Source organism: Schistocerca americana, chromosome 2, assembly GCF_021461395.2.
Source record: "Schistocerca americana isolate TAMUIC-IGC-003095 chromosome 2, iqSchAmer2.1, whole genome shotgun sequence".
Lineage (NCBI taxonomy): Eukaryota > Metazoa > Arthropoda > Insecta > Orthoptera > Acrididae > Schistocerca > Schistocerca americana.
In genome coordinates this window covers 906,810,865-906,835,439 of record NC_060120.1, presented here as the reverse complement: position 1 = coordinate 906,835,439, position 24,575 = coordinate 906,810,865, and the positions used below count along the sequence as shown (strand labels likewise).

General features: G+C 45.8%; 1 protein-coding gene and 1 pseudogene across 2 annotated transcripts in view; both read right to left on the bottom strand.

Annotated features, from left to right (window-relative positions):
• LOC124595918 (neither inactivation nor afterpotential protein C) overlaps positions 1–24,575 on the bottom strand; it is a 386,219-nt gene that overhangs the window by 234,270 nt on the left and 127,374 nt on the right. For both annotated transcript variants that reach the window (XM_047134827.1, XM_047134829.1), the window contains exons 8-9: positions 19,129–19,219; positions 10,447–10,740 (exon numbers count right to left, since the gene is read on the bottom strand). In XM_047134827.1, the coding sequence (XP_046990783.1) occupies positions 10,447–10,740; positions 19,129–19,219 (385 nt within the window). The remainder of the gene's footprint in view (positions 1–10,446; positions 10,741–19,128; positions 19,220–24,575) is intronic.
• Positions 8,283–8,400, bottom strand: LOC124597370 (annotated as a pseudogene).

Genomic DNA, 24,575 nt, shown 5'->3' with positions numbered 1-24,575 from the left:
CCGGTTCACCGGACCTCGACACAAATACGCCGGGCGGATTCGTGCCGGGACCAGGCGCTCCTTCCTCCGCCCCCCCCCCCCCCCCCGGAAATCCGTGCGTTAGACCGCACGGCCAACCGGGCGGGCATAGTCAGCAGTTACTTGGCATGTAGCAGCACAGTTTCTCGCGAATATAGCAAGCTTTCAGTTACCTGGGGTAATACGGACCCGATACTCCACGGGTAACCCAAAACCAAGGATAATTTAAAATACACAGTTTGTTTCTTCTTTTACTAAATTTCTTCATACTTTTCCTGCAGTCATTTTGCTTTGACTTTCGTTCCTAAATGACTTGTATTTCTGAATTCCTGAACTTCACTGAACATTTTTGTGTTTCCTTCTTTCGCCTATCAACTGAGTTCTTCTGTTATCCATTATTTCTCTGCAGTTTTTTTTTCTCTTCCATGTACCTACGGTTTTCCTTCCAGCTTCTGTGATTGCCCCCTTTAGATATGTCTATTCCTCTTCAACTGAACTACCCACCGAAAAATTCATTACCACAGTATCGATAGCCTCAGTCGTCCTCAAGCGTATCTCTCCATTCCTTAGTATACCGAGTCCCCTTTCCTTGCCCACTACTGAACGAAAAAAGGAAATTATATTAAATTAATGGTTTGTCTCTTTCTAGGGTTTGGAATATCTCTAAGCGTAAATGTGGATGAATTGAGTTCCTTAGGCGCCAAAATGAATTGATTTACAATCTCATTTTTCATCAATTTGTGCACCCAAAATTTTTAAAGGCTCTTTCGTACGTACTAACACCGTTCACGCTTTAAATTTATCGCTGAAGTAGCACGTTTCGATGTGCAGAATTGAATATGCACCGTTTTCCTAAAACTTAGAGAGAAAGAGAGAGTACTTTTGCAGAAAACCAGTCAATAAGCCTTCTAAACATATTATTTAGAATTTCATTTGTTGCTGTAAGTCAGTTAAGATTTACCATAATGACTGAATCATCTGTAAAAATGTACTAATTCTGCTTCGTTTGTACGAGGTTAAGTCAAATGAAAACCTTAAATATTTTTTAAAATATTATTTATTGTGCAGAAGTGGTACAAAGCTGTATCACTTTCCAACATAATCTCCCCCACGCTCAATGCATGTCCTCCAGCGCTTACAAAGTGCACAAATTCCTCTAGAAAAATTTTTTTGGTAGTCCGCGCAACCACTCATGCACCGTGTGGCGTACCTCTTCATCAGAACGGAACTTCTTTCCTCCCACTGCATCTTTGAGTGATCCAAACATATCGAAATCACTTGGGGCAAAGTCTGGTGAGTATGGTGGAGGAAGACACTCAAAATGCAGGTCTGTGATTGTTGCGACTGTTGTACGGGCAGTGTGGGTCCCTGCATTGTCGTATTGTAAAAGGACACCTACTGACAGCAATCTACGTCGCTTTGATTTGATTGCACGCCGCAGATGAGTTTTAGGAGGTCTGTGTATGATGCTCTGGTGACAGTGGTCCCTCTAGGCGTGTAATGCTCCAAAATGACGCCTTTTTCGTCCCAAAAGAGAGTGAGCATAACCTTCCCTGCTGATGGTTCTGTTCGAAACTTCTTTGGTTTTGGTGATGAGGAATGGCGCCATTCCTTGGTCGCTCCCTTTGTTTCTGGTTGGTGGAAGTGAAACCCAGGTTTCGTCCCCAGTAACGATTCTTGCAAGGAAGCCATCACCTTCTCGTTCAAAGCGCCGAAGAAGTTCTTCACAAGCATCAACACGTCGTTCTCTCATTTCAGGAGTCAGCTGCCGTCGCACCCTTCTTGCAGTCACTTTGTGAAACTGGAGCACATCATGTGGTGTGCTGACCCATGACTAATCTGTAAACATGCTGCAACGTTATTCGGTGTCACTCGGCGGTTTTTCTTCACTACGGCTTCAACTACTGCAATGTTCTGTGGAGTCACAACTCGTTGTGCCTGACCTGGACGAGGAGCATCTTCCACTGAAGTCACAACATTTTCGAACTTCCAACTCCATTCGTAGCCTTGCTGCTGTGACAAACATGCATCACCGTACTGAACCTTCATTCATCGATGAATTTCAATAGGTTTCACACCTTCACTAGGCAAAAACCGAATAACAACGCTGTTCTTCCCTGGTGCAAGTCGCAAGTGGGGCGGCCATCTTTATACTGATACTGCGATGTTATGTGTGCATCTGCATTATGCTGCCACCTACTGGCCATTCGGCATGCTGCCTGTAGCACGCCTACCAACTCACAGGATAACGGCGCGAAATTTCGGTTTGTTGTTACAAATTTAAGGTTTTCATTTGACTCACCCTCGTATTACCGGAAGACCGTCGACATGTCTGAGAAACAATAGAGGACCTAATATTGAACATTGAGAATTCCATTAATGATATTTCTCTCCCCTCTCTAGAGTTCACGAATTACAGTGAGGTGGAAACAGTCCTGAGATACCTGGTAATATCGTGTCGATCCGCCTTTCCGCCGGCGTATGAAGCCCGGTGCAGAAATATTTAGCCATGCTGTCTCTATAGCCGTCCATTGTGGAAGTATTGCCGGTGAAGGATTCTGTACACGATGTGACCTCTCTATTATGTCCCATAAATGTTCGATGGGATTAATTTCGGGGGATTTGGGTGGCCAAACCAGTCGCTCCAATTGCTTAGAATATTTTTTAAACTTATCACGAACAATTGTGGCCCGGTGACATTGCGCCTTGTCATCCATAAAAACTGGGAACATGAAGTCCATGAATGGCTGCATATGGTCTCCAACTAGACCAACATAAACATTTCTAGTCAATGATCATTAGGCCAGAGGACCATGTCCAATCGATGTAAACACAGTCCAAAACATTATGGAGCCAATACCAGCTTGCACAATGTCATGTTGACAACCTGGGTCCATGGCTTCGTGGGATGTGTGCCACACTCGAACCCTACCATCAGCACTTACCAACTGAAATCGGGACTCATCTGACAAGGCCACTGCTTCCCAGTCGTCTAGGTTCCAGCCGATGTGGTCACGAACCCAGACAGACGCTGTATGCGATGTCGTGCTGTTACCAAAGGCACTTGCGTCGGTCGTCTGCTGCCATATCCCATTAACGCCAAAGTTCGCCCCACTGTCCAAACGGATGTGTTCGTCGTGCATCTGCGGTTATTTCACGCACTGACAACTAAGTAAATGCCGCTGCTCTCGGTGGTTAAGTGAAGGCCATCGGCTACTACGTTGTCCGGGGTTAGAGGAAATGCCTGAAACGTGGTATTCATGGTACACTCTTGACATTGTGGTTCTCGGAATACTGAATCCCCTAACGATTACCGAAATGGAATGTCCCATGCATTTAGCTCCAACTACCATTCTGCGTTCAGAGTTTGTTAATTGCCATCGTGCGGCCATAATCACGCCGGAAACCTATTCACATGAATCATTTATGTACAAACGGACGTTCCGCGAATGCACTATCCTTTTATACCTTGTGTACGCGATACTACCGCTATATGTGTGGGTGGATAACGTAATCCCATGACTTTTGTCATCTGAGTGTATGAGATGGATTGCAGATTCGGCTTGATGAAGGATAGGAAAGGAAGTTGGCCTTGCGCAAAAAAAAAAAAAAAAACAAAAAAAGGAATCCAGTGTCTTACATCTGCGCCACATTGTTCGATAACGGGATTGAAATGACGGTCAGTACGTGTCTCCTCCTAATAAAGCAAGGACGCGTGCAAATGAAGCATATTGGCATCGAAGTCGATGGCATATGCAGGTTGAGCATAATATCTTTCCCTGATTCATCATCATCATCATTTAAGACTGATTATGCTTTTCAGCGTTCAGTCTGGAGCATAGCCCCCCTTATAAAATTCCTCCATGATCCCCTATTCAGTGCTGACATTGGTGCCTCTTCTGATGTTAAACCTATTACTTCAAAATCATTCTTAACCGAATCCAGGTACCTTCTCCTCGGTCTGCCCCGACTCCTCCTACCCTCTACTGCTGAATCCATGAGTCTCTTGGGTAACCTTGCTTCTCCCATGCGTGTAACATGACTCCACCATCTAAGCCCGTTCGCCCTGACTGCTACATCTATAGAGTTCATTCCCAGTTTTTCTTTGATTTCCTCATTGTGGACACCCTCCTGCCATTGTTCCCATCTACTAGTACCTGCAATCATCCTAGCTACTTTCATATCCGTAACCTCAACCTTGTTGATAAGGTAACCTGAATCCACCCAGCTTTCACTCCCGTACAGCAAAGTTGGTCGAAAGATTGACGGTGCACAGATTACTTAGTCTTGGTACTGACTTCCTTCTTGTAGAAGAGAGTAGATCGTAGCTGAGCGCTCACTGCATTAGCTTTGCTACATCTCGCTTCCAGTTCTTTCACTATGTTGCCATCCTGTGAGAATATGCATCCTAAGTACTTGAAACCGTCCACCTGTTCTAACTTTGTTCCTCCTATTTGGCACTCAATCCGTTTATATTTCTTTCCCACTGACATTACTTTCGTTTTGGAGATGCTAATCTTCATACCATAGTCCTTACATTTCTGATCTAGCTCTGAAATATTACTTTGCAAACTTTCAATCGAATCTGCCATCACAACTAAGTCATCCGCATATGCAAGACTGCTTATTTTGTGTTCACATATCTTAATCTCACCCAGCCAGTCTATTGTTTTCAACATATGATCCATAAATAATATGAACAACAGTGGAGACAGGTTGCAGCCTTGTCTTACCCCTGAAACTACTCTGAACCATGAACTCAATTTACCATCAACTCTAACTGCTGCCTGACTATCCATGTAAAGACCTTTAATTGCTTGCAAAAGTTTGCCTCCTATTCCATAATCTTGTAGAACAGACAATAACTTCCTCCTAGGAACCCGGTCATATGCCTTTTCTAGATCTATAAAGCATAGATACAATTCCCTGTTCCACTCATAACACTTCTCCATTATTTGCCGTAAGCTAAAGATCTGGTCCTGACAACCTCTAAGAGGCCTAAACCCACACTGATTTTCATCCAATTGGTCCTCAACTAATACTCGCACTTTCCTTTCAACAATACCTGAGAAGATTTTACCCACAACGCTGATTAAAGAGATACCTCTATAGTTGTTACAATCTTTTCTGTTTCCATGTTTAAATATTGGTGTGATTACTGCTTTTGTCCAGTCTGATGGAACCTGTCCCGACTCCCAGGCCATTTCAATTATCCTGTGTAGCCATTTAAGACCTGACATTCCACTGTATTTGGTGAGTTCCGACTTAATTTCATCCACTCCAGCCGCTTTATTGCACTGCAATCTACTGACCATTTTTTCCACTTCCTCAAATGTGATCCTATTTCCATCATCATTCCTATCCCATTCTACCTCGAAATCTGAAACATTACTGATCGCATTTTCACCTACATTGAGCAACTCTTCAAAATATTCCCTCCATCTGCCCAAGGCATCCACAGGATTCACCAGCAGTTTTCCTGACCTGTCCAAAATACTTGTCATTTCCTTCTTACCTCCCTTTCGAAGACTGCTAACTACACTCCAGAATGGTTTTCCAGCAGCTTGACCCATAGTCTCCAACCTGTTTCCAAAGTCTTCCCACGATTTCTTCTTGGATGCTGCAATTATCTGTTTGGCTTTGTTTCTTTCTTCAACATAATTTTCTCTGTCTACCTGGGTTCTGGTTTGTAGCCATTTTTGATACACCTTCTTTTTCCTTTTACAGGCTGCCTTGACTGTATCATTCCACCAAGCTGTTTGCTTCATGCTACTTTTACACACTACTGTTCCAAGGCATTCTTTAGCCACTTCTAGTACTGTGTCCCTGTACCTTGTCAATTCCTTTTCCAATGACTGTAATTGACTACATTCAACTAACTGGTACCTTTCTGAGATCGCTGTTATGTACTTGTGCCTGATTTCCTTATCCTGAAGTTTCTCCACTCTTATCCTCCTACATATGGACCTGACCTCCTGCACTTTCGGCCTCACAATCCCAATTTCACTACAGATTAAATAATGATCAGTGTCATCAAAAAATCCCCTGAATACACGTGTGTCCCTCACAGCCATCCTGAATTCCTGATCTGTTATTATATAGTCAATGACAGATCTGGTTCCCCTGCCTTCCCAAGTATACCGATGAATGTTCTTATATTTAAAAAAGGAGTTTGTGATTACTAAGCCCATACTGGCACAGAAATCCAAGAGTTGTTTCCCGTTCCTGTTGGCCTCCATATCCTCTCCAAATTTACCCATAACCTTTTCATACCCTTCTGTTCGACTTCCAATCCTGGCGTTAAAATCACCCATGAGCAGAACACTGTCCTTGTCCTTTACTCTAACAACTACATCACTGAGTGCCTCATGAAAACTATTCATCTTATCTTGATCTGTCCCTTCACAATGCGAATATACTAACACAATCCTAATTTTCTTGCTAGACACTGTCAAATCTATCCACATCAGTCGTTCGTTTACATACCTTATTGTAACTACGCTGGGTTCCATTTCTTTCCTGATGTAAAGCCCTACACCCCATTGTGCTATTCCTGCTTTGACTCCTGACAAGTAGACCTTGTATTCTCCCACTTCCTCTTCTTTCTCACCCCTTACCCGAAAGTCACTAACAGCTAAAACGTCCAGCCCCATCTTACTTGCAGCCTCTGCCAGCTCTACCTTCTTCCCAGAGTAGCCCCCATTGATATTAATAGCTCCCCATCTCATTACCATTTGTTTGCCAAGTCGTATCTTTGGAGTCCCTGGTTTGTCAGTTAGAGGTGGGACTCCGTCACCTCCAAAAGTCCGAGGCATTTTGCTCTGATTGTTGCCAGCATCATATTTAAAGTACCAGGGAAGCAGGTTGCTAGCCTTACTTGCCCCGAGTCCCATTGGGTTTTACCCCTAACGGCTGAGGGACTAATCGGTGGATTTGGTAGTCTTTGCCGTATGAGCACAATGGTGACCACGACTCAGAATATGTCCGAGATGCCCAGCCTTATTCCAAAGTAACTGGTATCCCGACTGTCGGGACCACTTACTTGGCCACTCATACGTTGCCCGTGGTTCATGAACTAGGACATGATTACAGGAACCCACACCATGAACCACCCTTCCCTGATTATAAAAATTTATTTCTAAGGAACTGTAGTAGATACAGCTATGCGATTTGGTGCAAATACTAGCTTAATTCATAAAGTTTTCTACGGATACACTTCCACATGTCTATGAGGTTCTTAGAAAACTATAGCTTAAGTCATGTTTTTATGGATACACTTCCTCATGCTCTCTGACACCACCTTATTTCTATTGTTTTTAGGAGTGCTAGTATCACAGTGACGTCTGTTCAGAAGGAAGCGCATTGTGCTATTGTGGTTTCATGAAAGATGATTGCCTTTTACATTTCTGTGACCGTTACAAAATGCCTACGGCCGAGATCTGCCAGATGTGGAGAGCATCAAAGTATGGTACGAACAGTTGAAAGAGACTGGCAGCGATGACTGATAACATCCGCTACAGTTGTAACAGAATTTTATTTTGCAAAACAGGGAAGAACAACCAGGTTTCAGGACGACAGTCCCAGCTTTAGGTCCATGAGCACAAATGTGCGCAAATTTGCGACGTAAACTGAATATGTCCTAAGGTGCTTGCAAGGCTTACAGAAAGATATAACTGCCATTTGACTGCATGATTTGCTTTGTTACACGATCTAGGTTTCAGTCTTAGGCCATTTTCAAGTGTTACAGTTGGAATAAAGAAATGCTCTTTTTTCCCTTATTGTCCTCTTGATTGCTCGGTCTTTTACACGAATCTTTAAAGCTTTTATGTTAAGAGGGTTTGTAACTCTTAACGATGGTTATAGCCCTTTATTTTATATTATGGACCATGTATCAAACATGCCCTTATGTAAGATAATTGTAATCCTTAACGATGTTTTTAACTACTTATCCTCATAGGACCATGTAGCAAATATTTAACGATCTCATAGGGCTAAACTTCTATGTCTCTTAAATTACAATGATGCGTGTCGCGATCTTTACATGTACTCTTCGAAAGGAAGAGAAAAGAAAAAAAAGCTCCTCCTGAACAGGCCATGAAGGTCCAACGGTACTTAGCTCATAGGCGTCACTGGCTGCGGATATGGAGGGGCACGTGGTCAGCACACCGCTCTCCCGGCCGTATGTCAGTTTCCGAGATCGGAGCAGCTACTTCTCAATCAAGTAGCTCCTCAGTTTTCCTCACAAGAGCGGAGTGCACCCTGCTTGCCAACAGCGCTCGGCAAACCAGATGGTCACCCATCCAACTGCTAGCCCAGCCCGACAGCGCTTAACTTCGGTGATCTGAAGGGAACCGGTGTTACCACTGCGGCAAGGCCGTTGGCGAAGCTGCTTCTCCGTGCCATAAAATATGAACACAGACATCCTGTACCTGTTCCAAAGATAATGTAACCAACTTGTTAAACAAACAGTTCCACTACTTGAGTCCCTGACGTACCGCAGATTGCGTGGTGCACACTGTGACGTCTGTGACGATCGTTTTACTTATGTTTATGTTGGTTGTTGCTTGGACAAAATGACACAAAGTGTAGACTCGTGATCTGATCTTCTGTTTTATTTCACAGTCTTATCCTGTTAATAAGTGATTTTACGAAACATCAGGTTTGTATAACCGGAGTTATATATTTTAGATGATTTTTGACACAGAAGACAGAAAACAAATCATGCAATCTATACATTAATTATATTTTTGCACTACTTTTTCTACTGCTGCTCTGCTGTTTGTACTTTTGTAGTGTATTCATTCAGTTGTAAAACGTGAAAATGGACTAAGGCTGAAATCTAGATTGTGTAATAAAGCGTATTATACAGTCAAAAGGCGGTTATGTCTTTTCGTAAGGTTTATCAAGCTAAAAAGCGATAGACTTGGAGTGAGTAAGGGCACAACTGATGCCGTGCGTACAGCATTTTAGCGCAATTCCCGGAAATTGACGCGTCGTGTTTCCAGAGAAACAGGCACATTTCGAAGCAATGCCGTGAAGATTTTACAAAAACGGCTGGATGTCCAAGCAGTCAGCGTGCACTTCATGTAAATTTTGCAACCAGTCGTAGGCCCAGACGCGCCGATTTCTTAGGAAAATGCTGGAACGAACAGATGCATGCACCTTAAAACTGTTTTTTTTTTAGTTTTTTTTTTTTTGTAATGAAGCGACTTTTCACATACCTGGGAAAGGAAACATGCATAAAATGCGGATCTGGAGGGCGGAGAACCCACATGTCGTGGTAGAGCAGCCAAGGGACAGGCTGGAAGTCAATGTTTGATGTGGCTTAATGCACAACACGACTATTAGACCATTCTTTCTCTTACATTACTGTAACAGTTTACTTGAAAGTGTTAGAACTTGTACGTTGGACCTCAGTTACAGGAATTTCTACATTGGTAATGTGTCAACAAGATGATGCACCGGCTCCCTACGAGTCTGTTGTTCGCTGGTTCTCGGATGCAAGCTTTCCGGACAGTTGGACTGGTAGAGACGGTCCAAAATCATTGCCACCATGTTCGCCAGACATAACCCTTCCTGATCTTTTGTGTGGTTTACGTTAAGAATTTTAGTGTTCAGTTCACGCATTACAGATGTGCAAACTCTTAAGGCACGAGTACGAATGGAGCAGATGCTGCGATGGAAGAGATGTTGGTGAAGACAAGGAGATAAATTGAGTATCGTCTAGACGTTCTGCGGGCTGCTGATAGTGCACATGTGGAAACTTCATGAATTAAGCTACCATTGCACCTTGGAAATAAATTTTTATCATCAGAGAAAAATTCTACGCGTACACAGCAATATTTTGAAATAAACAAATACCAGAATGAGAATTTCACTCTGCAGTGGAGTGTGCGCTGATATGAAATTTCCTGACAGATTAAAAATGTGTGCTGGACCGAGACTCGAACTCGGGACCTTTGCCTTTCGCGGGAAAGTGCTCCACCAACTGAGCTACCCAAGCACGACTCTCGCCCGGTACTCATAGCTTTACTTCTACCAGTACCTCGTCTCCTACCTTCCAAACTTTACAGAAGCTCCCCTGCGAACCTTGCAGAACTAGCACTCCTGAAAGAAAGGATATTACGGAGACATGGCTTAGCCACAGCCTGGGGAATGTTTCCAGAATGATAATTTCACTCTGCATCGGAGTGTGCGCTGATATGAAACTTTCTGGCAGATTAAAACTGTGTGCCGGACCGAGACTCAAACTCGGGACCTTTGCCTTTCGCGGGCAAGTGCTTGGGTAGCTCAGTTGGTGGAGCACTTGCCCGCGAAAGGCAAAGGTCCCGAGTTCGAGTCTCGGTCCGGCACACTGTTTTAATCTGCCAGGAAGTTTCATAAACAAATACAGTTGAAGGAGCAGTGCAGAGGGGCGGCGTACAGTACCTCCGGGCCGTAGATGTTCTGCTGCTCGTTGGGGTTGAGGAGCAGCAGCACGTCGCCCACGAAGGTGTAGCAGTGGCCCCTGCGCATGCGCTCGTGCAGCTCGGCCAGCACGGCGTCCTCGTGCACGGGCTCGAGCGCCGCCAGGTCCTCGACGCGCATCGGCTCCGGGTCGGTAGCACCCTCCGCCACGAGAGCGCCGCCGCGCACCGCCACCTCGCGCCGGCGCTCGGGTTCCCCGCGGCGGCCCTCCGTCAGGTGCAGCTCCGACAGCATCTTCTTCAGCTCCTGCGACAGCTGCCGGCAGACACCCCTTGTCATCACGTGTGAGTGTAGGCAGCAAGGGGCGGATAAGGAATTTTGATTAGCCGAAAGGCGAAGCCTAATCTACCTTATCTACAATACTGGCCATTAAAATTGCTACACCGAGAAGAAATGCAGATGATAAACGGGTATTCATTGGACAAATATATTATACTATAACTGACACGTGATTACATTTACACAGAGTTTGGGTGCATAGATCCTGGGAAATCAGTACCCAGAACAACCACCTCTGGCCGTAATAACGGCTTTGATACGCCTGGGCATTGAGTCAAACAGAGCTTGGATGCCGTGTACAGGTACAGCTCCCCATGCAGCTTCAACACGATACCACAGTTCATCAAGAGTAGTGACTGGCGTATTGTGACGAGCCAGTCGCTCGGCCACCATTGACCAGACGTTTTCAATTGGTGAGAGATCTACAGAATGTGCTGGCCAGACCAACAGTCGAACATTTTCTGTATCCAGAAAGGCCCGTACAGGACCTCCAGCACGCGGTCGTGCATTATCCTGCTGAAATGTAGGGATTCGCAGGGGTCGAATGAATGGTAGAGCCACGGGTCGTAACACATCTGAAATGTAACGTCCACTGTTCAAAGTGCCGTCAATGCGAACAAGAGGTGACCGAGACGTGTAATCAATGGCACCCCATACCATCACGCCGGGTGATACGCCAGTATGGCGATGATGAATACACGCTTCCAATGTGCGTTCACCGCGATGTCACCAAACACGGATGCGACCATCATGATGCTGTAAACAGAACCTGGATTCATCCGAAAAAATGACGTTTTCCATTCGAGCACCCAGGTTCGTCGTTGAGTACACCATCGCAGGCGCTCCTGTCTGTGCTGCAGCGTCAAGGGTAACCGCAGCCGTGGTCTCCGAGCTGATAGTCCAACCTCCTGCAAACATCGTCGAACTGTTCGTGCAGATGGTTATTGTCTTGCGAACGTCCCCATCTGTTGACTCAGGGATCGAGACGTGGCTACACGATCCGTTACAGCCATGCGGATAAGATGCCTGTCATCTCGACTGCTAGTGATACGAGGCCGTTGGGATCCAGCACGGAGTTCCGTATTACCTTCCTGAATCCACCGATTCCATATTCTGCTAACAGTCATTGGATCTCGACCAACGCAAGCTGCAATGTCGCGATACGATAAACCGCAATCGCGATAGGCTACAATCCGACCTTTATCAAAGTCGGAAACGTGATGGTACGCATTTCTCCTCCTTACACGAGGCATCACAACAACGTTTCAACAGGCAACGCCGGTCAACTGCTGTTTGTGTATGAGATATCGGTTTGAAACTTTCCTCATGTCAGCACATTGTAAGTGTCGCCACCGGCGCCAACCTTGTGTGAATGCCCTGAAAATCTAATCATTTGCATATCACAGCATCTTCCTCCTGTCGGTTAAATTTCGCGTCTGTACCAGGTCATCTTCGTGGTGTAGCAATTTTAATGGCCAGTAGTGCATTTCATGTTCGAGGTGCGAATTGAAGTATATCGCTCCTAGCCACGCCCGCAGCTCGTGGTCTAGTCAGTGCTGCTCTCGCAGCCGAGCGAAGCAGATGTGCGGTGTGTGCTCGCCGCTGTCAGGGAGGGCCCGCGCACCTTGTTTACTTTCTTCGGCCGACACTAACGTGACGCCGTAGCGCTACAAGACCATGGCAAACCAATACAGAAGATCAACCTTGAAATTCACATTTTGGAACGACTTTACCTGACCAAAGGCGCTCAAAGTCGAACGCTTTTTGAAAGAGGAAGCCAAGATTCCGGCTGCCGACATTGTCGGCATTCACTTTTCGATCGTCAGTAGCACGGTCTATGTAAAGCTCATAAACGAAACTACATGCGACAAGGTGCTTCGTGAGATGAAACAAGAACTCCGCTTCTGCCACGCAGATGGCAGTGTTGGCAACGTCGAAGTCGGCCATGCCGCAATGGGACTGAGGACTATACGCATATTCGAACTTCCATTTGAACTCCCGGCGGCAGAAGTTGTAGCGGCGCTCCGTCCCTACGGCACGGTACACGAACACGTGGCTGAAGACTGGACCCAGTTTAAGACGTATCCAGTACTCAATGGAGTACGCCAAGTGCACATAGATCTACAACGACACGTGCCATCCTATCTACAGATAGGAGGATGCCGGGCCATAGTTATTTATGACGGCCAGCCGAAGACGTGTTCCGGATGCGGCAAGGAAGGTCACCTTCGTTCCGAGTGCCTCCAGCGTCGGATCACACAACTCCCACCGAAGGACGTTGCACCACCAGCGGCGAAGACTATTCTACCCGTGACTTACGCGGCGGCGCTCACGACGTTCTCCACACAACAGACACGGCCGACCGCTTCAGCGGTACAAGAATCACTTTCCACGGACAAAAACCTGGATGATCCACCGACCTGGCCAGTGGTGGAAAATAGTACTACGACTCTGAAGCTACCGAACGCGGCAGACATTGACGCTAGCAAGATGGCAATTGATTCTCTTATTGTACCGACCGAAGCGTTTGTTCCGGCGGAGCGTGATTCAGTGCCGTCTTCTGACAATGAAGGCCATGTACGGAAACAGCGATCACCGAAACGCCGAAAGCGCTGTCGTCGGACCGTGTCGGAACACAGAGGTTCGCATTCGGCCGGGGAAGAACAACTGACCACTCAAGAAGCCAGCCGAGAAGCTGAGGCTGTTTCCACTGACTCCAACCTTGCAGAACAGACAGAAAAACATGCAGCTTTCGACCATCAGCCCATTGACAGAAACAGTGAGCAGCGGGAAGGTACCAGTGCAGGCAGCGAAGTCGCCCGGTCCCTTACTATCAAACATTCCGAGGCTATGGAACATGAACAGACATCCGCGCCCGCTTCGTGGGCCGAGGACGTCGAGACACAAGATCCGATCCGCGGCCAGCTGAGGCGCCGCCGGATCATGCAGCATAAGCAGCACATGGAGGACCGCGTTCGGCGGGGGGTGACATCACTTCCGATGTTCGCTTCTCTCCAACTTCAACGTGGATAACCTCGCCCAAACAACGCGTTGCCAGGCTTACCGCCTGGCGACAACGAATATCAACATGATCAGTTCTCCTGTCAAGATCCAACTTTTGAAAGAAACCATACGAGCCATGGGAGTTGACTTTGCTTTCCTACAAGAAGTGAAAACGACTGCACTCCCGCACTTTTACGGTTACGCCACACATGTGACGCCCGGCAGCCCTGCAGACACCGGAGTGGCAATATTTGTGCGTGAAGGTATTGAAGTTAGCGACGTCACGTTTCTTCCCTCCGCGCGAGGAATAGCATTTACGGCACTCAACACCCGATTCATTAATGTTTACGCGCCGTCGGGTACCACAGGACGTCACGACCGCGCCAAATTCTACTCCACAGATGTCGCTCCCCTTTTCCTTGGACGATACGACCACAGCGTCTTCGCCGGCGATTTTAATTGCATACTTCACCCCAAGGACCAAATCCCACATTACATGCCTTGTCCGGAACTGGGTGCGATGATCCAAGAACTTCACTTGTGCGACACGTGGGAAAAAGTACACGGTAACCGCTCTGGCCACACTCACCTTACTAGTCATTCGGCCAGCCGACTTGACCGCATATATGTGTCACAAGATCTCACACAAGGTGTGGTGGCCGCCGAACTATGGCCTCAGGCCTATTCCGATCACAGTGCCTATATCTGCACTATACACCTACGCCCCCAACAAGTCTGGCGCAGCAATGGCTTTTGGAAGCTCAACATAACTCATCTCCAGGACCTGGATTGCCATCGGCAAGTTGCAGCAACGTGGGCTGACTATGAACGCCGCCACCCACGATACACCTCGACCCTGGAGTGGTGGCTCCTCTGTGCCAAACCAGCAATCCGTAGGACACTTATGCAATATGGCAAGGACGTGACTGCGTGGCATCGACAGACCCTCGATTTTTACTACGCGGCACTCAGGGACCTCGACGCCTTACCCCCTTCCCCGGAGAGACAACATGACCAAAGCAGAATCAAGGCTCACATACTATCATTGACGAAGCGCCGACTAGAAGGTGCAGTAGTCCGCTCGCGACGGCACGACCGAACGGTTGCAGAGGATCCCACTATGCACCACGTTGTGGCGGATAAGCGCCGACAACGCCAACATTTAATCACACAACTCAGGACTCACGACGGTCGCTTATGTACGACCCAAGCAACCATAGTAAAGGCGGTGGAGGATCATTTTCGTCATCTTTACAAGGAAAGAACCGTCGATGACGAGGCTACTACTGAAGTGTTACAGCAGGTAACACGTACTATCGACGAGGCTACCGTGACTGCACTAACAGAGGAAATCTCACTCGAAGAAGTCGAAGACGCCGTGGACAAAGGTGCGGCCAATAAGTCTCGTGGACCTGATGGATTGCCCATCGAATTCTACCGGACTTTCCGTGACATCATGATGCCTCGCTGGGTTATAATGTTCCGCGAACTTATGTCTCCAGACTGTGTTGTGCCGCCAGCGTTTGTAGAAGGTCTTCTCATACCGGTACACAAGCCAGGTGGAGGGCTATCGATTACCGACTATCGGCCGCTTACAGTGCTGAACGCCGATTCCAAGATTTTCACCAGGATTATGACGAGCCGTATTAAAACGACTTTGCCTATGATCCTCGCTCCAGAACAGACGTCGCAGGGGGGGGGAAGCCAACATACACATGGCCAACGGTGACTGCAGGGACTTAATAGCGATCGCTTCTGCGTGCCGTCTGAGAGCGGCGATCGTCTCCGTCGATTTCAACCGCGCCTTTGATAGAGTGCACCACAACTTCCTCCTACGAGTGATGGGTTGTATGGGATTCCCCCCGGGCCTCATCGACACCCTACGGCGTCTTTGGACCGCAGCCAACTCACACGTCCAGGTCAATGGAAGGACGGTAGGACCAGTACCCATTAAGAGGTCTCTACGACAGGGTTGTCCCCTTTCTACCTACCTTCATGCAATCGCACTCGAACCACTCCCAGGGGCCTTAACCACCGCCTATCTGGCATCACGCTGCGGGACGTCACCTTTCGCTATAGGACATACGCTGACGACCTGCTGCTGCTGGTTCGTTCCAATGACGAAGTTCAAAGCGTACTAACCTGAATTGAGCGATACGGACAGGCCGCAGGCAGTCTTCTGAACATCAACAAGTCGACGGCGTTGGATATTGGGCGTGGTCTCGGATCGAAAGCCCTCGCTCCCCTCCCACCAGTTTCTGATCTGCGATATTTGGGAATCACGTTCAAGAAAGATGTACGTAAAACAGCTGCAGCAAACTACCGGCGGTTATTACAGATCATACGCGCAATGGCGCGACGGAACCAGCTCCGGGACTTGAATCAGCTACAACGTGTCGAATACCTGAACCTCTACGTAGCATCAAAACTCAACCACGTGGCACAGGTCCTCCCACTACCGCTGCAGATAGGTCGCCGGCTTCAGGCGGCCTTCAGTTACTACGTTTCCGCAGGTCATATCTTTAAAGTACGATACGACACTCTTACCCTCCCAGTGCCCAAAGGAGGGCTGGGATTGGTCAACGTCAGGGCGAGAGCAGCTGCCCTTTACATGAGCAACATGAGGAAAAGATGGAAAAGTCAATATACCTCTCTCACGGGTCGTTTACTACAGGTTCTGATGCCAGTCTCTAACGTCCCGCCTGTGTCGGTTGCGCACGTCGCACCACAGCTCTCCCATGTGTCGACCTTCATTCTTGATTACAGCTATGTCAGCTCGAACCTCTCCGCCACACGTCCGCCAAAGGCTAAAGATTTTTATACCAACCTTCTGCGGGCTGTTCCTCATAACGTGGTGGAAAACAAGTACCCTACGGTTCACTGGCCAAGAGTGTGGAAAACGATACACCATAACTTTCTGTCATCCACGATGCGTTCGAAGTGGTATCAGATCGCCAACAAAAAATATGCCACACGACAGCGACTTCACACGACTGGCAGACTCCCCTTATTGCCCAGATTGTCACCTTTTGGATACCGATGAACATCGTTTTACTTGCGCATCAGCGTCCGGAGTTTGGGAACTAACACAGATGATATTGGCTTGTTACCTCCGGGTCACACCTGATATGATTGACCCACCCTCAGACCCTACTCTGTCCCGATGAAACTTACTTTCCGGCTGCAAAATATCATGCGCTTACATGGTTCAAAGGACTTACCGTCGCCTGCATCTTTAGCGACGGAGAGAAAGAGCAACTTGATTACTGGTGGTTCCTACAAAATGCTCACAATGCCCTCGAACGCACACCGAAATACCGTACGCTCTTCGCAAATTATTTACGCGGCGTTTTCGGTAACCCTCCACTCAGCTGGTGAGTGCCAAGCTGCGGTTAATGTTCTGTACCGCATCACACTAACGGCTGAACGTTCTGCCTTGTCAGCCATGAGCGAAGGAAGAGACAAGCTGCTGCAAGGATGGTCTTTTCCTTGAGGCACTAGCGAAGCAGAATGCCTCCGTTGCAGATGCCCTTCAAAGGCGCAATTGGAGATATCAGATAACGATGCCGAGGCTCCAAGTGGAGCCAGTTACATTATTGAGGAACCTTTTAGTTGGAATTACATCAGTGATTTATATTTTTATTTTTTGATTACTCTTTTATGCCACCTTTGTTGTTGTAACACGTACTTGTAACACTTAGTTACTAGAATTCTCATTTGTACACGTTCGCTAAATGTAATCACGTAAAAAAAAAGTGGCAAAGGATAGCCCTAACCTTGATTTCCCATATTTCCCCTGGTATATAGGCAGCTCTCTGGAGTGGGTTTACTCAGGAGCCAACGCCTGAAGTGGATCAGATTTTTTGTTATAGGATGAAAAGTGGCGGTGGCACTTAGGTTTTTTTAGTTCCATTTTCCTAAGGGGCTTTTTAAGGGAAAAAAAGTGGTAAAAAAAGTAAAAAAAAAAGAAAAAATCAGGCAAATGCCAAAAAAAGAGAGAGAAAAAAAGTGGTTAGCGTAGGTGCCTCTGGATCACGGGGTCCCAGGTTCGATTCCCGACCGGGTTGGGGATTTGCTCCACTCGGGGACTGGGTGTTTGTTTTGTCCTCATCATTTCATCCTCATCATCATCATTCGTGACAGTGGCTCGATTGGACTATGCAAAAAAATTGGACTGTGTAAAACTTGGGACTTTGTACGGGCACTGATGACCTCACAGTTAAGCGCTCCACAAACTAAACATCATCATCATCAGTTCCTAGGCAAGCCCATGGGGTCGTCTTCTTAGATGTTGTTGGCAACGGAGCCGGTTTCCGGTAAGTGTAGGAACGTGGACTTTGTACAGCCTTGAGATGATGTGTCAGACGTCCTTATTTACTCTAACTAATTTTCGTTGAGCCCTATTAAACTTGCTTAACTAGAGTGACATTCACATTGATAGTCGTTCATTACAACGTTAACTCACACTTTCTTTTAGGACTCTTGATGATAATGCCACATTATTTCCCCAATTAATATTTTTGATAGTTTACTTTCATTGGTGTTACTGACATTAAAACGCATATAATATCTCTCAGAAGAATTACTGACATTAAAACGCATATAATATCTCTCAGAAGAATTCCAATTTATATGGTTCAAATGGCTCTGAGCACTATGGGACTCAACTGCTGTGGTCATAAGTCCCCTAGAACTTAGAACTACTTAAACCTAACTAACCTAAGGACAGCACACAACACCCAGCCATCACGAGGCAGAGAAAATCTCTGACCCCGCCGGGAATCGAACCCGGGAACCCGGGCGTGGGAAGCGAGAACGCTACCGCACGACCACGAGATGCGGGCTCCCAATTTATATGTTTCCTATGGTAAGGTTTCCCGCTCACATTACTGTGATTCTTTTCCAACGTATTTCACTATGTGGTTTCCGTTTGGCATGCGTGTCCCAACAATATTCTTTAGAACGAGATGTGGTACACAAATATCGTTATTCGTCGTAACGGAGAGGCTCGATATTAGATTTATAGGAAACAAGATACAACAAAGAGGAACTGTAAACGGAAGACAGCGTTATGGCTGTCATAAATGGACAGCGAACTGACTTCACAACATGTATTATTCGTAGCACTACGTGCACACTGTTAATCGCTGTCGAAGGATTGATGAAAACAACCGAGTAGCACTTGGCTATGCGAGCATTCATAATATGCTAAAAGGTAAATACAGTTGTAAACAATTTCTTAATACCTTTTCTCAAATGTAAGATTCAAAGTAAGGACATTTTGAAAGTCTGAAGAAGTTCAATTAAGTTCCATTGAAAGTTATTTTAGTAGTGATATGAACAGAGCCTAAAGGTACTTACATGGAAATCATTTTCCGGGAGCGCCGTCAGAAAAGGGTGCTCCAGAATCTCCGCCATGTACGGACGATTTTCAGGATTCTTCTCCAAGCACCTGCAACAGGGGTTTGCACATTTGTACTCAGATCACGCAGTCTGTACTTATTGACGTTGTCGAGAACTTGAGAAATGATTTTTTTAACAGAGAAGATGAAGAAGAAAAGGAATGTATTTGCATTAAACCCGCCAGGTCAAATGAGAGGGCTAATGCGCTGCTTCCTGGACTTGGGTAGGCGCGCCGGCCCTGGATCGAATCCTCTCAGCGGATTAACGACGAAGGACGGGTGTGCTGGCCAGCCTGGGTGTGGTTTTTAGGGGTTTTTCCACATCCTACTTGGTAAATACCGGGCTGGTCCCCACGTCCCGCCTCAGTTAAACGACTCTCAGGCATTTGAACAATGTTCGCACTGTCTCACGGTTTATACTGGGTGCAGACAGCTGGGGTACACTACTTCTGTCCCAGGGGGTATGGGGTAGCGTCAGGAAGGGCATGTGGCCACCCTCTGCAACTCACATTGCCACATGTCCATAGTAACAACCCAGACCCGTCATTAGCTGGAGCGGGATCTGGATGTAGATACATGTCGCATTAAACACACTGAACAAACTAAACAATACCAATGGTGGTATAAGTTCTCATTATAGTGTGAATGTCTAGAACAGATAATAACGGAACATAAGACTCCATATGGTGTATATGAGGTATGGCTGTACTATTACATAGTCCTAATTTCTTTATATCTCTGAGCGAGGTGGCGCAGTGGTAACATGCTGGACTCGTATTCGGCTGGACACAGTTTCTGAATCGTTTAAGGCGAATGCCTGGATGGTATCTCTGAAATGGATGTCAGTCTCCAACGTGCCCTAACCCAAGCCTCTGTTTCACCTTTAGTGACTTCACAATAGACAGGATATTAGTCCCTTACCTTCCTCCCTTCCTTTTACGGGATGTTAAACTCTTAAAATTTCTTCGTACCTTACTTTATTCCTGGGGAGAATGAGTGCCCACAAACATATGTAATGCTCTACTACTGTCTCGCGTTGCTGCGTGTCGTGAACGTTAAAGAAATTCCGCCATTACGTCCAGAGGACCAAGTGATGCGGACTGGGAAGCACTTTGAATTGAACGTAGGTCCTCCACATGGCAGATCAGTGCCCAGCTATGCAGGCGGATGTTTTGTATACGTAGAACACACAATATTTGTCTGTTTGAGAAGAATATTACCTGAATTTTAAAAATCCTCTTAATAATGAACTACAGCTTTTTTGTAGCGTGCCCCATTAGAATTTTGTTGTGAGTCTGTAACGCTCTCTTCTAGACAAAACAAGCAACAAATTTCTTAGCTGCGCAGGATTAGCCATGCGGTCTAAGGCGCTGCAGTCATGGGCTGTGCGGCTGGTCCTGGCGGAGGTTCCCTCAGGCATGAGTGTGCGTGTTTGTCCTTAGGATAATTTAGGTTAAGTAGTATATAAGCTTCGGGACTGATGACTTTAGCAGTTAAATCCCATAAGATTTCACACACATTTGGACATTTGATTTTTTTTTTAACAGATCTCTCCCTTGAAGCTTCCAAATTCCTTCACTCCATCAAACATCTTTAGAACTGTCATCTGATTTATTTCTGCAGATAAATTATTTAAAGCGGCTGACTTTGTAATAGGTAAGTGAAATGTTACGCCACAGAATGGAATTTTGGATAAACGTAATTTTTTAAAAGTCTTTCTCTGGCAAGCACAGAGGTGAACTAAGACAGACTCGAGTGCATATTTTAATAGGAATGTAATTCAGGAAGGAAAGCTAATGCTGCAGATAGCGAGGCACATCACGAGTCATTGTCACACAACACTCGAGCAGAGAGCGCAACAGAATCATCACTAATGTCAGCCTTTAATCTGAACTTCTCAGGCAGAAAGAGACTCAGGTCTCCACGTTACATATTATATGCGATAGATGACAATGATGTAAATTCATTAGGGTTAACACTGCTTAACTTTGCCCTTATAAGGAAGAGTTTTTGTGAGCGCTTGGAAGGGTTACCACACTTTAGTGAAGGGTGTTCTGCAATTCTTGGACTTGACTTCCTTGCCAAACATCACAATAAAGTTAGTCTTTTGCGATATACAACTGAAATCAGTGGAACTTTCTTGCTGTAGGGAGCAACAACTGCAAGCGAGGCAATGTCACAAGGTGCACCGATCGTCAATGGGTTCCCAAATAAACTATGAACACGTATGCTTAAGATTGGTTTCATAATAACATACCGTTAGATCAGCCAGATTATTATGGGTTACTGCAGGTACTGCAGTACCACAATAAGTATGATTTGTTCTAGAACCACTAGAGAATACTGAGGATTTGGATAAAATACTTCGGTTTGTGCACAGAAATGTAGCATGTATGAGTAATATAGATGGTTCCTGCTAGCCTAGATAATTTTGGTATGGATCAGATTAGTCTGCTAAAGGACTCGATGACTACAACTTTATTTGTTTTGATGAATAAAATATTGATAGGTTATGTGATGACCAAAGCCACAAGCAAAGCATTAGTGTATGTGCATTTCATAAAAAGGTGGCTCACTTACAAAGTAGTGGCTGACAAGTTATGGAACCTATACTGCTACGATTCATGTATTTGCTTACTACAAATGACCCATTACCAGCAATGCTTGTTAGACAACATTGATACCCACGTGCAATTATACTCCAGTGTACAGGAAGCCATACTGGGCACCGAGGTGTCTGTAGCCATTAATGGAAGAATTCATTTATCAGCAGCTATCAGAGGTGACAATAAAACGTAGTGACGGGACTCAGCAGTAGTTACCGACCCGACAAGAAATCACCAAATGGTGGTGATATCTGAACGCGAAAACCGTCATCAGTTACTGGTATGTTGGACAAATTAGGCCATTACAAGCATGTTTACAATGATGGGCCTGAGGAGTAGGTATTAGCCAACTGTAAGTGGTCCCAGAAGATGTCTGAAAACTGTCTTCACAACACAAGGGGCCCTTATAAGTATTGCAATATGCCATTTTGACTTAAGAACGCAGTGGCTACGTCCCAGAGGCTGTACATCATGGGTTAAATATGAAAAGTGTACAGTATACTTGGATGACATCTTAGCATTGTTGAAAGACATGGAAGAACACGTGAGACCTATAGGAGAGGTATTCAACAGACCATGAGCAGCGTGGCTGACACTCAGCCTGGATGAGATGCCATTTTGCTCTGAGAGAAATGAACTATCTCGGGCATGTAATTAGTGGAAAAGGTGTAAAAACGATTCCTTTTTAGTATCCGCAGCCTGTGACTCCCTGACACGGTGAACGACGAAACAACTGCAATCATTTCTAAGCCTATGTAGGTATCATCTAAGGAAAGGGGCGAAATCTGAGTGGCCGAGAGCGTGTTAAACAGCATTTGAGGCAGTGGAAAAGTGTTGATACCAAATCCTATACTGATGTTGTTGTTGTGGTCTTCAGTCCTGAGACTGGTTTGATGTAGCTCTCCATGCTACTCTATCCTGTGCAAGCTTCTTCATCTCCCAGTACCTACTGCAACCTACATCCTTCTGAATCTGCTTAGTATATTCATCTCTTGGTCTCCCTCTACGATTTTTACCCTCCACGCTGCCCTCCAATACTAAATTGGTGATCCCTTGATGCCTCAGAACGTGTCCTACCAACCGATCCCTTCTTCTGGTCAAGTTGTGCCACAAACTTCTCTTCTCCCCAATCCTATTCAATACTTCCTCATTAGTTATGTGATCTACCCAACTAATCTTCAGCATTCTTCTGTAGCACCACATTTCGAAAGCTTCTATTCTCTTCTTGTCCAAACTATTTATCGTCCATGTTTCACTTCCATACATGGCTACACTCCATACAAATACTTTCAGAAATGACTTCCTGACACTTAAACCTATACTCGATGTTAACAAATTTCTCTTCTTCAGAAACGCTTTCCTTGCCATTGCCAGTCTACATTTTATCTCCTCTCTGCTTCGACCATCATCAGTTATTTTGCTCCCCAAATAGCAAAACTCCTTTACTACTTTAAGTGTCTCATTTCCTAATCTAATTCCCTCAGCATCACCCGGCTTAATTCGACTACATTTCATTATCCTCGTTTTGCTTTTGTTGATGTTCATCTTATATCCTCCTTTCAAGACCCTATACATTCCGTTCAACTGCTCTTCCAAGTCCGTTGCTGTCTCTGACAAAATTACAATGTCATCGGCGAACCTCAAAGTTTTTATTTCTTCTCCATGGATTTTAATACCTACTCCGAATTTTTCTTTTGTTTCCTTCACTGCTTGCTCAATATACAGATTGAATAACATCAGGGAGAGACTACAACCCTGTCTAACTCCCTTCCCAACCACTGCTTCCCTTTCATGTCCCTCGATTCTTATAACTCCCATCTGGTTTCTGTACAAATTGTAAATAGCCTTTCGCTCCCTATATTTTACCCCTGCCACCTTCAGAATTTGAAAGAGAATATTCCAGTCAACATTGTCAAAAGCTTTCCCTAAGTCTACAAATGCTAGAAACGTAGGTTTGCCCTTCCTTAATCTACCTTCTAAGATAAGTCGTAGGGTCAGCATTGCCTCACGTGTTCCAACATTTCTACGGAATCCAAAGTGATCTTCCCCGAGGTCGGGTTCTACTAGTTTTTCCATTCGTCTGTGAAGAATTCGCGTTAGTATTTTGCAGCTGTGACTTATTAATCTTTTTGTTACATCAGGAGCGCAGTTTCACTTTCCAGCTACAGTCACCAGTACGAGTTACAATCAGGTTATCACACCCTGCGATGTATTGACCGGAAAACCTGTTAAAAGTGTTACTAGTGCAGAAAGTGACTTTCCTAAGCGATACCTCAAGTCCCGACGTATCACGCTCATTCTACGAACTTAGAGCATAGCATAGAAATTGAGTCTCCAAGAAAAAAAATTTCCAGCATATCCAGTGACACACAGTTAAACAACTTAATAGCATCACAACTGTAAGTATTTCAACTACCGGTGTTGCCATGGTTCGAAAAGCAGTTTGTGTATTCTACTTTTATTTTAAACGTAAAACTGTTCATCCCCTTGTATTAGTGGTACATCAGATACCTGTGGAGCGAACGGACTTGCCACAGTGGTAACACAGGTTCCCGTCAGATCACTGAAGTTAAGCGCTGTCGGGCTGGACTAGCACTTGGATGGGTGACCATCCGGTCTGCCGGGCGCTGTTGGCACTCAGCCCTTGTGAGGTAAACTGAGGAGCTACTTGATTGAGAAGTAGCGGCTCCGGTCTCGTAAACTGACACCCGGCCGGGAGAGCGGTGTTCTGACCGCATGCCCCTCCATACCCGCATCCTGTGACTTCTGTAGGCTGAGGATGACACGGTGGCCGGTCGGT